The 16,201-nt window shown below is 32.1% G+C and overlaps 1 protein-coding gene across 2 annotated transcripts in view; it reads left to right on the top strand.

The window, feature by feature from the left end:
- LOC126885721 (probable cytochrome P450 305a1) overlaps positions 1–16,201 on the top strand; it is a 303,602-nt gene that overhangs the window by 200,859 nt on the left and 86,542 nt on the right. Inside the window, exon 1 of one of the 2 annotated variants that reach the window (XM_050652490.1) lies at positions 4,662–4,769. The exons of the other annotated variant lie outside the window; for it this stretch is intronic. Coding sequence (XP_050508447.1) covers positions 4,685–4,769 — 85 coding nt within the window. The 5' untranslated portion in view covers positions 4,662–4,684. Of the gene's footprint in view, positions 1–4,661; positions 4,770–16,201 lie in introns of those variants that run through there. 2 annotated transcript variants of the gene reach the window in all.

Here is a 16,201-nt window from a genome sequence, read left to right on the forward strand (position 1 = left end):
AAAGATTGAATTCTGAGAGTGAGGGCATTTTGCCTATCTTAACGGGGTACCCTTTGTAATTTGCTGACGGAATTTGAAAATCGTTTCAAAGATATTGCTGATATAAATATCATTTTCTTTATCACTTTTAAGAAATCATTTTTCAGTTCAAATTGATTGCGTACCAGTTTATATTCAACTAGAAATTATAGATTAATTAGTATATTTTTGGAATATTTTTGCATTTCACAAATCTTTGCAAGCTAAATTTATTGTTCGACATTTTTTTGCAAACAAACATTTTCAATAATGAACATAAATAAAAATCCATTAAGGACCGGAATTGGTACCACAAAGTTTACGCTCGAAATAGAAAAAATCATAAACGAGGACATAAAACTAATCTAAAATTTTATAAAATCCATTAATGTTCGTTTTTCATATTTTAATAAATATTATTGTAAGTTTGTAAATAAGATGTGTTTTATAAATATTTTTTCCACCTACCTCTACCGAAAGTATACATTTCCGGACCTGATTGTAGGGAGCAAAGATGTACTTTTCCTCCCTAGGGAGGAAAATATTTTTCCTCCCTAGGGAGGATAAGTAAAAGTGACGTCATGGTATTTCATTCATGAAATATAACTTATTGACGCCCAGTACAATATCTATTTTCTATTACGTAAGTATCTATACATTTTAACGTTTATTTAAAAACACTCTGTATTTTGCAGAATGGTAAAAAACAGTAAATTTTTATTCTGATTTAACAAGGTTTACATTAATAATTTGACTTATATTTTTGACAGTTGACAGTTATATTGTACCTTCTTGTTAGTTTTAGTTCTAATAAATTTTGTTGGTTAGTTACATAAATAAATTAAGTAAAAATGAAAAGATGACTTGTTATTTGAGGAAGGTGGAAAAACCATATGTATAACATGGGAGTAAAGTGCCTTTTCCTCCCTTGAATGATTACTGCCCTCCGCTACGCGTCGTGCAGTAAACTTCATTCTCAGGAGGAAAAGTAGCACTTTCCTCCCTAGTTGTACAAATAGCTATTTTATTATTAAATTCTTTCATAGAAAACAAAAACAATGAAGGGAATCAAGATCAATCGAAGGGAAATCGAAATGTCAAATAACTTTAATTTCAAACTTAAATTGTGGCATATTCCCTATAAAATACAAATAAAATAGTAAATTGCATAATATGATGCCACAAGGAAATAGCTTCAGAACAATATTAGTGAAAAAAGAAATAGGTTCATATATAAACTAAAAATAAATAAATACTCATAATATACTCATATGTTTCAGGGAAATAGCATGCTTAAATAAGTACGAATGCTATTTAGGGTAGAGAGGTATGGTTCAAAAATTTTGAGAATTTCGATATTTTTAATTATTTTAAATGAAACTACGCAACTTCAGGAATAGTCTCTGAAAATTTCAGTTGGACCGAAGTAAAATTACCGCAAAAACAGCATGTTTAATATCCCTACCTTCGACTGGCTTTGCAGCAGCTTGAACGTAGTGAGAAATGTTTAACAGCTGTTCCCTTCTCTTTTGTAAAAATTAATCTGAGATTCAAAAACGTATCTGATCCGCATCACTTTACGATTTGATAGACAAAAGAAATTAAAAATAAAAGTTGTCAAAACTTTAAACCTGTGTTTTTAAAACTGCTTTTTTCAAAGGTGGTGGACATTGGTGGACAAAAGCAACTTGACAGATCCACCTGAAATTTGTTATAGATTTTCTTTAGACATTTCGTGAGGTAACTCTGCCGAGATATTTTTTGTTTTAGGCTTATTTTTTGTTTAAAGATAATAAATATGTTGATTTTCTCCCTTTTTTACAAAAAAATTCGTTATTTTGACTACTGAGTGATATAAAAAGCTCAAAAATCGTTAAAACTAAAAAAAAAACTCGGGAGCGTTTCCTCAAGAAACTCATGATAATAAAATATTTTTGAATGTATTGTTTCATATGATCCAATTACGAGTTCTGATGTTTACTGCAAAATCTTTTTTTTAGGTGTCATAAGAATTTGCCACCGTTGGCATATTTTTCAATATTTAGTCTTGAATTTTTTTTTGAATTCTCTTTGAATTGTACTAAATATATTTATTTAATTTAAGAATAAAATATTTCTACCATAGTGTCAAAAAAAATTAACCCCCCCCTTAAACAAAATTAGTAAAATTAGTAAAAAGTTAAAAACAGTGAGTCGAATATGTTAAGGTAACATAACAAACAAATATTGCGGCCCTCGGTAATAGACCAAAAATATTTTGTGGCCCTTTCTAAGAAAAGTTTGCCCACCTCTGAGTATAGAGCAGGGGTGGGCAAACTTCCTTTAGTAAGGGCCACAAAATATTTTTGGTCTATTACCAAGGGCCGCAATATTTGTTACCTTAACATGTTCGAATTTTTACCTTTTTACTAATTTTGTTTTAGGGGGGGGGGGGCATGGTTTGAAATCAACATTTCAAGCACCTTTTCTTGAATTTTGTTTGAAATTATGGTAAAATTATTTTATTTTTAAATTAAATAAACATATTCAGTACAATTAAAAGATTATTCAAAAAAAATTCAAGACCAAATATTGAAAAATAAGCCAACGGTGACAAATTTTTACAGGCAGCTCCAAAAAAATGGATTTTACAGTAGAACTCGTCAATGGATCATATGAAACACAAAATTCAAAAATATTTTATTAGCTTATGAGTTTCTCGAGGTAAAACTGTTGAGTTTTTTTAGTTTTAACGATTTTTGAGTTTTTGATATCACTCAAAATACAAGTCAAAATAACGAAATTTTTGTAAAAAGGGTGAAAATCAACATATTTATTATTGTTAACCAAAACATATCTCTAGAGAATTACCTCACGCAATGTCTAAAGAAAATCTATGAAAAATTTCAGGTGGATCTGTCAAGTAGGTAGTTTTTGAGTTACAATGTCCACCGCCTTTGAAAAAAGCAGTTTTGAGAAAAACGCATTTGGTTTGACAACTTTTATTTCAATTTGTTTTTTGTCTGTCAAATCGTAAAGTGATGCACGCCGGAATATGATTTTGAATCGCATAGTAATTCACAAAAGGGACCGGAACAGCTGTTGAACGTATCTCACTACGCTCAAGCTACTGCAAAGCGAGTCGAAGGTAGGGATATTAAACATGCTTTACTTCCGGTAATTTTACTTCGGTCAAGCTGAAAATTTTAGAGAGTATTCTTGAAGTTTATTTATTCCTTTATTTATCTATTTATTTACTTTCATTTAAAATAATAAAAAAATCAAAAGTTTCAAATTTTTCAAACCGTACCCGTCCCATCTAAACAGCATTCGCACTTAATTAAGCAGGGTATTTCCCTTAAATATAATATGTGTATCTATATATTTATTTATTTTTGTTTTATCTATGAACCTATTTCTTTTTTCCCTAATATTTGTCTTAAACTATTTCCTTGTGACATCTTATGCAATTTACTATTTTATTTGGGAATAAGCCACAATTTAAGTTTGAAATTAAATTTATTTGACCTTTTGATTTACACTTCGGAGATCGTTATCAAAATACAAAACATTAATAAATTAAGCATTTAATAATAATATAATATATTAAGCAATTAAATAATATAAATTATGCACGATGATTTAATCCTATTGAACGAATAATTATTAACAATATTAGTTATAATTGAAATGACGTTCTCGTTGACTACTTCCAAAACATTTTTGCACAATACCTGCTCATCGATTAAGCAGTGAAAAATAATAACTGCTGGAAATTGTTCATGGACGTAATCCTTAAGTTTTCTCAACATTTCAATATTTGCTCCTCTTAAATTTGGTGCTCCGTCAGTTGTTACACTTACTAGGTGGTTACAGCGTTAATTTAAAATTTTCCGAACCGTTCCAGACTACTTCAAAAATATCGTTTCCATTTGTTGAAACTTCGTGGATTTCATTCAGTGGGCCGACAAAACTCTGCCGGAAACCCAAATAATTGCCCGCGTTATGTTGAAAATTTGCGGAAAAATCACCCGCTGCGAAAGTGTTAATTAATAGCTTCATTATCTATATTTATTTATTAATATTAGCAATTATTAAAAAAATCTTTAAATGAAAATAATTCACTTCTTTTCCGCGGGCCGCAAAAAAATTTATAAAGGGCCGCATGCGGCCCGAGGGCCGCACTTTGCCCACCCCTGGTATAGAGTATAGAAGATTAATGTCAATGATGGTAGTAGTCAACATTCAGCAGTAACGGGATGCCGAATAAGACCAAAAATTATAATTTCGTCAAAACATCTTCATTTATCGTAAAGAAACCTCTTGAAAACCTGAAACACTGTTATACAGAACGACTTGGTTATTCCCAAATGAAGTTTAGTGAACTAATAAATATGCATATTATATTATTTATCACCAGTGTATCAAAAAATGTAATTATTGCTGGAATAAAGTGACGTTAAAATTTAAAAAACCGCTAATTATACGCAAACAAATATTTAAATCGCATGTATTTTGTTTTAATTTAAAAAGCATCAGATTACCACGTTTATACCATGTTAAGCAGTGTAAACAAAATGAAATAAAAAATAAATATGTATATGCTTCTAAACTTTTTTTATCTGGTATAAATTACCTGCATTGTTTTTTGGGGCTTTAGTTCCTGCTAATCGAAGCTCTGAATAAGATGTTGACTTTGTTGGCATTTGTGGGATTAGCAATTTTTGTGATTGTGACATTAATTTTTAAAAAACCTAAAAATTTTCCACCAGGTAAGAAAATTTTTAAAAGCTCATAATGAAGAAAATAGATATGTTCCGGTGTTCATTTTATCGGTTAATCTCTTCAGTCCTACTATATTTTTTTAAATTTTATTCTTTTTCACCTATCGTGTTTAACTAAGTAGTCTTCTGCATTATTTTCTAGCATCATTTCATTTCTAGGGCACCTACGTAGCTTTAGATTATTTTGTTCATTTAGGTACTAATACTAATGTTTACTTTTATTTTTTAATTGTTTTTTAATAGCTACAAGGCCTATACACTGAATAATATGATTATTCAAATTACTAAAAATGATTAAAATATTTTTTTTTCTAGTTTTACTAGCGGCAAAATCTGAAATTTTATGTTTAATAATTTATGTTTTGTGTTGCTTCATGTTCGATAGTTAATAAACCGAGGTTATTTAGCCTTGTTTGCGCCATTGTTGCTCGCAAATAATTCTTGAATAATTTTAGCTTACTAAAACTTCTCTCACATGAAGCAACCGATACACAAATGGTCTTCTTCTTCTTCTTCTTCTTATTTATCTTTTTGTGTAGATATGACTCTGACTGTTTTTAAATATGCCTCCAGTAAGTTGTCATTCCATCGTTTTCGTGGTCTTCCCACTGATCGTCTTCCTATTGGGGAACCGTCTCTCGCCGTCCTTACTACTATGTTTGTTGTCATGTGGTCGTTCCATTTTACTCTTCTGTTTTTCACCCAGTTATTAATGTTGTCCACCTTGCATCTCTGTCGTATATCTGCACTTCTAGCTCTATCCCATAGTGTCTTACCATCGATTTTTCGAAGTGTTTTTATCTCTGCTGTTTCTAGCATTCTTTTTGTCCTTTCTGTATCAGGTCGTGTTTCTGCCGCGTATGTCATTATTGGTCTGATGACTGTTTTGTAAATTCTGCCTTTCATTTCTTTTCCGATATTTTTATTTCTCCATATTGTGTCATTCAGGCAGCCTGCAGCTCTGTTTGCTTTATTCACCTGATCTTCCACTTCGGTTTCGAGCTTTTCGTAGCTAGATGTGATGCCCAGATATTTAAACTCCATGACTTGTTCTATTATCTGACCATCCCGCTCTAATTTACACCTTATTAGATTTGTTGTTATAACCGTGCATTTAATCTTTTTTGGGGAAAATAACATGTTAAATTTTCCAGCGGTTATTTTAAATTGGTTCAGCATACGTTGTAAATCATCTTCACTTTGAGAGATTAGTATTGCGTCGTCTGCATAGCAGATTATTTTAAGTTGTTTTTCTTCCATTTGGTATCCTTTTTTTGTTCTTACTTTTATTAATATTTCATCCATGATCAGGTTGAAGAATAGAGGACTGAGGGAGTCTCCCTGTCTTATCCCATTGCCAGCTTCAATTGGGTCAGTTAGTTCTTCATCTACTTTTACTCTTTTTACTACTTACTACTCACAATCTTAATGCGACCATTAAGTTTGAGAGGGATTCCTTAAAATCCTATTCCACAATGAATTTTATAAAGTCTACAGCTAACCATTTAGAGGCTGTAATATTGGCCGCTTGTCTTCTGAGCCTTGGTATTTCTAGAAGGAGGTCTGCTTCTGATACTTCTTCATGGTAAAAGTCACAAAACGTTGAAACAGCTAATTTCAACTGTTTACTGTTCGTCAAAAGCAAAGCAAGACACAAGATCAAAGTATAAGAGTGAACATTGATCTGGTTTCAAGTTCAACATTAAATAGGTCAAAACATTCAAACATATCCTTTTGAAGTTCGGCTCGAAATGTGAGTCCTGTATCGGTAGCTAACTCACCATCCATTCCTTGTTTACGTCGATGTCGTTTTTCGATGGGAATATCGTCGTCCTCATATTTTTTCTTGGCAAACTCTATTGCTTCATCTAGATTGTGATCACGTTTTTCTTCAGTATAAACACGAAGTGCCCCTATTCTGGTCGCTGATTGATCAAAGGTTATGCCTTCACTTTGCAATTTATTTCTCTTAGTATATCATTCCAAAAGAAATGATGACATAAATCCTCATTTGAAGCAACAACACAATCAAAATGTTCTGTCAATACTTTAACTGCAGCATAGTGAGCACTCCAACGCGTTGTGGAAAGTTGAACAGATTATTTGCTGTGTTTAATAAGTAATTCCCATGAGCTAGTTAAAGCAGAAAAAAAAATTAAAAATTGCCTTTACGGTTCCGAAAAATGTTACAGAAGATGAATTTTGTGCAAAAGAGTGCTGGCAACATAAATTAATTAAATGATCAATACATCCAACGAAAATGGCCTTTTTGTTTTTGCTCTTATAATACCAACCCGGTTCAAGACCCCCGGAAGACCATCTAAAAGATGGAGTGATAGTTGGCAATCTACCTCCCAGGAAATTAACCAGAGGCAGCTTCAGAATAAAACAGATCGAAAGATCTCCAAGAATTAAAAAAAGAAGAAGCTTTTATAATAGCTTGTATTCCCCCATGTATTTACGCCGCTCATAACAGCTGCATTATCGCATCTCTGTGAATGGCACTTCATAATATCTAAACCAGCAATTTCAAGCTTCTTGAGAATTGCGTTACTTAACCTTTAACTACCCGCGCATCAAATTATAACATAACTACACGCGTGGCGTACTTTATACGCCACAAGAAAATACACTTAAAAACAGCGGATTTGTTTATTTTTTCTTGAAAAAATACACTTAGTTGTTTGTTATAAACCTTATTCGGCATCAGTGAATACTTGGAGTTCCTTCTCAGTAAGCTAATTGGGATTTATAACTGGAATCATGGAATAACTGGATTCCATGATAAATAAAATTACTAATAAAAAATTTTTTGAAATGTGATTTTTTACAGGAGAAAAAGTATTGTTTACAAAGAAAAATATATCTTGTGCCATAATGACTAAAAAACAATTGAAATATGTACTTATGTTACTACTTATATTAATATAATCGTGGCGTACATTGTCCACCACCGGAAATAACAAATAATAAACTGTAAATTACGATCTTCCCAGAACGCCGATTATAACAAAACTAAAACCAAATTGTAAAGCACATTCCAGTGATAGGTTAGAGAGATAAACAAGGTCAAAAATTAAATTTTTAAATATATTTGCAGTATAATTCTTATATCTGGCGTACAAAATACGCCAGCGCGTGTAGTTAAAGGTTAAATCAACTGCTTTTTTTCCTGTATTATCAGCTTTAGCATTTCATATCGCTGCCCCCTCATTACTTGTACAAGATATTGTAACTTTCTTAATTTGATTGTGTTGATTATTTCGTATTCTTTGCTCATTTCTGGCTATACTTTCGTGTGTGTTTACCCTCAGTTCTAATCTAAGGTCTTTATATCAGAGAATTGTTTTATTTTTACAAACGCATTTCTTGATATCTCTATCCTGACCTTTATTTCTATTGTTTGATCATCATTTTCTGAAATCCAGTTTCCCAGGTATTTTTATTTATCAACCCTTTCTATCGGTACATTTCCCAAATGTATGATTGTTTGTTTAATTGTTTCCTTAAGTATTATCGTATATATTTAGTCTTTTTTTATTATATTTATGTTTAGTCCATATTTTTCACATAAACTACGTGTCTTGTGTAGTAGTAGTTGGAGTGGTTCAGCTGAGCTTGCCATAATTACTCCATTAAAATGTTACATTTTTTTGGCCGTACCTTGCATTTGTTAGAGGAGTCAATTGTATTTCTTTAATCTGTAGGGGGATCAGTAGAAGCTTAAGTTAAAGTTTTTGGAGTCGCCACCCTTGTCCCCGGCCGTCATCTTGGAAATGGTGTGCAAAGGGGTTTCGCGCTATATCTCATAAACTACCAACCCTACGGAAAATCTAATTAAACATAAAATGTAGCAAATTAAATGTTCTACAATTTTATTTCTATTACTTTTTATCGTCAAGTGACCAATAAAAAAGATATAAACAAAAATATGTAAAAAAATTTTAACAAGATTTCTTTTGGAAGTTATAACTTTTTTTCAGTTCATTTTAAAATAAAATAACATTATAGCAATTTTATAGAGGGTTTTTCAGCGAACAATTTTCACTATAAATTTGTTTAATTCTATTTATTTATATAGGTGTTACAGCGCTCCAAACTTGACCAGATTCTCAAATGCTCATAGGGATATAATAAAAACAAAAGTTAGGCTTACTTTCTATCTATATATATTTTTTATTCATACAATTTATTATGATTTTAACATTCCTATGTTATTATTAATATGTTTTTGACCTTTCTCCCCACTATAAAACTTATAACTCGAAGCATTCATAGAAACGGCCCAAGAAGTTTTTTGAGGAAAAATTCGCCGGTTCAGAAGAAGAATGACGCAACCGCATATTGCAAAATTCTTAAGAAGAGCAAAAAACGAATTTTTGTTATCAGAATCATAAAGTATGATCAAAATTAGCCATTCACCACACCGTGGTCAGGATCTCGAGATATAAGCGTTTTTTGGGGTGGGCCGCTTGTTTATGAAGTAACGTAACTTTTTTCCTATTGTATATTTTGACTTAAAATTTTCCAAAAAACTTCTTCAGGAATTATATTTTATTGTTGTGTTAGTTAAAATTATAAACTAAAAATTTGTCACTCACCTTTTTTTAAGTAAACATGAAACTAACGAAATATGATGACAAAATGTTTAAAAACTAACAACTCCGTTTTTAATGTGTTTAAATATTTAGGACAAATCCCATTGTTATCCACATACTTCAGATATTAAACAGTAAAATTTTCAAAAGGAAATATTTACAGCGACCAAAGATACAGCGAGGTAAATTTGAAAAATCATCAAAATTGATTTTCGGCATTTTTGTATAAAATTTGATTTTTGAACATGTTCCACCAAATCTAGATAAAAATACACTTCATATTCGGATTCAGCGACCTCGAAAACATAAAAATAGACCAAAATTGGTCATTCACCTTAAATTTGATTTTCGTGGTTGGCATAAAGATTGCTGCCGCTCGACTAATATATAGATAGAAAAGTATTTTTTTTTATTGTATTCCTATGAGAATTCGAGAATCTGGTCAAGATTGGAGCGCTGTAAAACCTAGATAATAAACAAAATTAAACAACTTTATAGCGAAAATTGTTCATTGAAAAATCCTCTACAAAATCGCTATGATGTTATTTTATTGTGAAATGTACGGAAAAAAAGTTATAACCTCCAAAAGGAAACTTCTTACAAAATTTTCTCATATTTTTATTTATGTATAACTTTTTTGTTGGTCACTTCACGATAAAAAGTAATAGATATAAAATTGTAGAAAATTTAATTTGCTATATTTTATGTGTAATTAAATTTTTTGTAGGATGGCTAGTTTAGAAGATACAGCGCGAAAACACTATGCACCCCTTTTTCCAATATGGCGGCCGGGAGACAAGGGTGGCGACCCCAAAAACTTGAACTTAAGCTTCTACTGAACCCCCCTACACATTAAAAAAATAAAATTGACTCATCTAAGAAATGCAACCTTTGGGGCTTTTGGGGCTTTAGTTCCTGTTAATCGAAGCTCTGAATAAGATGTTGGCTTTGTTGGCTATTGTAGAATTAGCAATTTTTGTGATTGTAACATTAATTTTTAAAAAACCTAAAAATTTTCCACAAGGTACGAACATTTAAAAGATCATAATGAATAAAATAGAATGTTTCGGTATTCATACTGAATTACCAAATTTTAAACTTCTATTAATCCATTCCCTTAAATTTTTAAGCCAATAAATTCTTCAATGCTTTCCAATGCTGCGCTTAGACTTTATCTTTCCTTCCATTATTAAACCTAGCGTCTCAAATCCGGTTGCCCTTATTTTATGACCAAAATGTTTCAGTCTTCTTTTTTTACTATTAGTATTAGATAATTCCTGTTCTTTATTCATTTCCTGTCTAACTATCCTTAGTATTTTTACTTCTTCTGATAATTCATGATCTATTTTTATTTTGGCTTTTTAGTTCCAGTATAAATTCTGATATCCTATTCATGGATTATCTTTCTTCCTTAAGGTGCCAATAACTTTATTATTATCTCTATCTTTATTCACATCTATGCATCTCTGCATAAGTAAGCAAATTCATACTAAACAACGCCTATTGTTCCAGTTCCATTTCTGAATCCCAGTTGAGAATCAGTTATTATTTCTATTACATTTTTGCATATCCTGTTTTGTATAATTTTCAAAAAATATTCACACCGTGATTCATCAGGGTAATCTTTGAATGTTCTGAAAATTCCTTTGGATTATTCTTTTTTGGTATTAGAATAAACTTTGATAATACCCACTGATTCGGTATTATAGGTCGCTCAATATTACGTGAGCTCTTTTAATAAATTTAACGCAGTGGATTAGTCCGCATGTATCTATTAGGCTATTTCTCAAAGATTATTATGTTTTTTGCTTTGTTTACTATCTTTTTTCACTCTCTCCGGTATTGAATATTTTCTTATCAGATTGCAATTTCCATATTTGATATATCTTGGAGTAGTTGGTCTTTCCATTTTATTTTTGGTCTTTCTCTAGGCCTGTTTATTGCTGGTTTCCAGTTTGTTATCTTTCTGATTAATGTATCTTCTTCTCTTCTTTGTGCACTTTGTTCACAAGCCATTTCGGTCTTTGTGCGTTAATAAATTTTACTATGTCTTCCCGTTCGGTAATCTTTATTATTTCATGGTTCATCGGTCTTTTATATTATTCTTCTTGTTCTTTTTTATTGAGCCCTATATCGTTCTCATAATTTTTCTTTCAATTGTGCTTAGTTTTTAATACTCATTACTTCCGCTCCATATGCTATCACTGATATTACTGCTGCTCTATATAGTTTTGTCTTTGTTTTTTTGTTCAGGTTTTTGTCTTTAAGTAGTCAGTGATATTTCCAATGCTTTCAATTCCACCCTTTAATTTTTCTTTATTTCTGTTAGTCTGCTAGTCTGCTTATATCGTGTCTTGTACTTATTAAGTATTTTGTTTTATTCTGATTGATTATTAGTCCTCTGTTTTTGCTTCTCTTATCAACGTTAAGAGTGTTTCTTCCAGTTTTTGTTTGTGACGCGCTAACAATGCTAGATCGTCCAAGTATCCTATGATTTGTGTTAAACTTTGAATAACTGCCTTTTACAGCTCTGTATCTCTGATTACTCCTACTTTATACATATTAAATATAACGCTGTTGATAGACTATCTCCTTGTCTTACACCACGAGCTACATCGTTGTCGTTTGTATTTAACTCCTTGTTTGTTTTAACTCTTGCCGATGAGTCCTTCATTGTCAGTCTTATTAACTTTATCTATTGGTATCCTTTTCATTTCTTTTAATAATTGTTGTCTGCAATATGCTGTCGAAGGCTTGTTGGAAATGGATTAATAATGCGTGTAGTTAAGTTCTATAATTATAATGTACGTAGCTTTTTGATGGTTTGCATTAGTCAGTGGCGGATCTAGAAATCCATGGGGAACCTTCCAATGAAAAACATAGAAGGTCGAACCGTCTTCGTCTTCTTTTTTTTCTCAAAATATAATTTTAAGCGATTTGCAGTGTTTTGTTATGTATTTAAACAAATTTTCATTTTTTTTATCGTAACGTATCAATGGAAAAAATAAGGTTTTAATAGAAGGGACTCAAAAATGTGATTATTAGGCATTATAAAAGTTTTTTGATTTAAAACAAGTTTTTGACCAAATTTTAGTGTAGAAAACGTTAAAATACTGTTTTTTACATTTTCTTCCATTTCCATAATACGTGTTCTTGGATTTTGCTGAAAATTTGCCCACAGATAGCCAAAACACAGGACTTTAAGTGGTTAAAAGAATTTATATAGTTTTACAATACAAGAAAAGTTACATGCAATAATATCAGAGTCAAAATTATATAATCCAGTCGGGTTAGCATTTTGATCTTGCATGCCGAGCTACACAAGCAAGATTCTATTTTTCTAATCTTTAGGGGGCAATAGTAGTGTAAATGTAAAATCTCGAATGAATTCCGCCGTTTCCTTAGCCGCCATTTTGATTTTAAAGGAGAACCGTTTTTGCTCAATATCTTCGCCATTTTTAATCTTTTGACAAAAAGTGTAAGGACTGAAATTGTTGAAAACGTGATATAATTTCTTTTTTCTACGAGCGTTAGGGTGGCCCAAAAATTTCAAAATTGTAGAACATCCCTAGGCACCCTCTCATTTTTTTACTTTGCCTAATAGAAGTAAATCCCTAAAGTTTCAATGTCATAGGTGGAGTGGAAAGCAGTGCTCAAAGTCTTCAAAGTTTTGAAAATTTCGCAATTTCGTCGAATTTTCAAAAATTAATATCTTACATTATTTTTTTGTTTCAGATGCTGAAATTGTGAAAATTGTGCATTTAAAGACTTAAGTAATTGATATATATATATATATATATATATATATATATATATATATATATATATATATATATATATATATATATATAAACTGATAATATTTGTCTTAAAAGACTATTTTGTTACTAGTAGAAAATACGAGTCAAGTGCAAAAAGTGAACAAAAGTAAGAACTGTGATTTGTGCATGTGCGTAGTCATGGCTTCGCCCTCCACTTCAACGTGTAAAGCAGACAATATTTTTTTAATTGGAATAAGAGAATTAGAACCCATATCTCAGTTGAACCAACTACCTTCTGTAAGGCAAGTTCTTCTCAGATTTCATTTTTTCCTAAACGAGAAAAAATCCATAAGGAATGCTAGCCACTTAACCTTGGAAGAAGTGATGTCAGTATGGCAAAAGGCTGCGATTCCTACCAGATTAAAAAAACATTGTATTGAAAAAGTTGAGAAAATACACAATGAATGGCTTATGCTAAAGAAAAATAAAGGAAGAAACTCCGATGCCCAGAACAAAAGACAAAATCTGTTTGTAGAGCAGCTCGATCAGCTTTTTGATATTGCTCACAGTGAAGCCCTGGTTATGTGTAAAGTAGATGAGGACAGACAGTTTCTAATAGATCAAAGAACTGACAGAAAAATGATCATAACATCAGAAGACAAGGAATATAAAAAAAACAGGAGAGAATCCTTGAAAGAAAGTTAAAAGAACAAAAAAGACTTCAAAAAGCTCAAGAGGGAACCGCTTCGCCTCTGGTGACTCCGACTGCTTCCTGCCAAAGTTCAGAGGATGATTCATCAGATGAGTGTACTCCAGTAAAACACAGCTCATCAGAAGAAGAGCTGTATAAACCATCATCATCATCTTCGGCATCCCAAAGAAACAAAAGAGATTCACACACTTGTCATCTCCACCAATCGCAAAGAGAAGTTTGTTTTCCACACATGTTGTTAGTGCATTGGATCGCAACAAAGTTTCTGATAGGGAAGCTTTAAGATTAATGGCTCCTATCGCAGCAGCTCTCGGTCATGATCCCAGTGAATTGCCGCTCTCAAGAAGCACTATTCAACGGGAAAGGAAGGAAGCACGAAAAACTATATTTCAAACTATTAAAGAATCTACCTCTTTTGATAATCCCGTCATTGTACATTGGGATGGAAAAATTCTTCCTGATATTTTGGGAAGTGACAAGGTAGACCGTTTGCCTGTCATAGTATCTTGTCCTGCTGACAATACAGATAAATTGCTTGGTGTACCAAAATTAGTTGGTGGTACTGGTGAAAATTCAGCTAATGCTGTTTACAAAAAGCTTACTGAATGGGGTTTGGGTAAAAAGGTAGTGGGTATGTGTTTTGACACAACATCTGTAAACACAGGGTTGAAAAATGGAGCTTGTGTGCTGATTGAACACCTAGTTGAAGGAGAATTGTTATGGCTAGCATGCAGACACCATGTTTTAGAGATTGTACTCAGTAAAGTATTTACTTTCTGTTTTGGTCCCTCCAGTTCACCTGATATACCTATATTCAAAAGATTCAAAGCAGCATGGCAATATATCAGACAAGATAGTTATCAGTCTTTGGGAAACATTCCTGGCAGTGAAGATTTCAAACAATCTGCAGTTGATGTTCTCCAAGTTGCCTTAAAAGGCAAAAATCAGCCTCGGGATGACTATATGGAGTTGATTGAGCTGGCTTTAATTGCTTTAGGCCACACTCCAGCCAAAATTCATTGGAGAGCTCCTGGTGCGGTACACCACGCCCGTTGGATGGCTAAGTTGTTATACGGCATCAAAATCTATTTGTTTCGTGATGACAGTGGTTTCGTGACAACGCAAAGGGAGAAAGCTCAGCTTGAACGCTTTGTGAAATTTGGAGTTCTTGTCTACGTCAAGTACTGGGTAGAAGCTCCTTTAGCTTCAAATGCTCCATGGTCAGATCTCTCACTGTGGAATGATATGACAAAGTACCATGATATTGATCCTGAAGTAACTGAAATTGTCAAAAAGGCTTTCAAATCTCATCTTTGGTATCTTTCGGATGAGTTGGTTGGTTTGAGTCTGTTCTCAAAAAAAGTATCTGTTGATGATAAGGTGGAAATCGTTAAAAAAATGAAATGTGAGCCTGCTGAACGGAAAGTGAGAGGCAATTCAGCACTCCTAACTGAGAAAGCGCGTTTGGCTGATTTTGCTTCAAAAAGATCACTGCAGTTACTTGAGAAATTGGAAATCAATACCAATTTTTTCACCAAAAACCCAGATGAATGGACCGATGACCAAGAGTATATCAAAGGTCAAAACATCATCAGAAATCTGAAAGTTGTTAATGACTTGGCTGAAAGAGGAGTAAAGCTGTTTGAAGAGTTTAACAAGCTGTTAACAAATGATGAAGATGAAAAGCAGGTGCTTCTCCAGGTCATAGAAGCTAACAGAAAGATGGTGCCTACAAAGACTACAAAACAAGAGATCGTCGATAGTTTGAAAATATCAACAAAGGATTGATCGCCCACAGCAAATTCTTTTCATGAATATCATTGCATTGTTTTATTGTACCTTTATACTGTAAATAAAATACATTTAGTTTACTTACTTTGAGCTGTTTTTTCTTGATTTTTAATTCCCTCAAATATTCCGATTTTCTAAAATTATGCCCAACATAAAATGTCTTTGAGCACTCCTTTCCAAATGGAATATCATCTTGAAATTTTGCATAAATACTATTAATATTATAAGTAAAAAAGTTAGAGGGTGCCCAGGTGTCTAATATAACTTTGAAAAATTAACATTATAATGTGGGCCACCCTAACGAGCGTGCAAAAATGTCTACTTTCGCGCACGCGTTTTAGTTTAGAATGTTTTACTTTTCCGCACGCGTGTAGATATTTTAATATGGCCTTAAAATAATTATAATACATGCAATAAACTAATATTTAGATATTATTTACTATTTTATCTAAAATGTACCTTATTGTGTTCCTGTTTTAATGAAATTAACGCGGTTATTTCATTCATAGGAGATTCTGACCAATAGAAAGCTACAGAAATAAAAATTAAACTGATAAT

The sequence above is a fragment of the Diabrotica virgifera genome, chromosome 5, assembly GCF_917563875.1.
Source record: "Diabrotica virgifera virgifera chromosome 5, PGI_DIABVI_V3a".
In the NCBI taxonomy this organism is placed as follows: Eukaryota; Metazoa; Arthropoda; class Insecta; order Coleoptera; family Chrysomelidae; genus Diabrotica; species Diabrotica virgifera.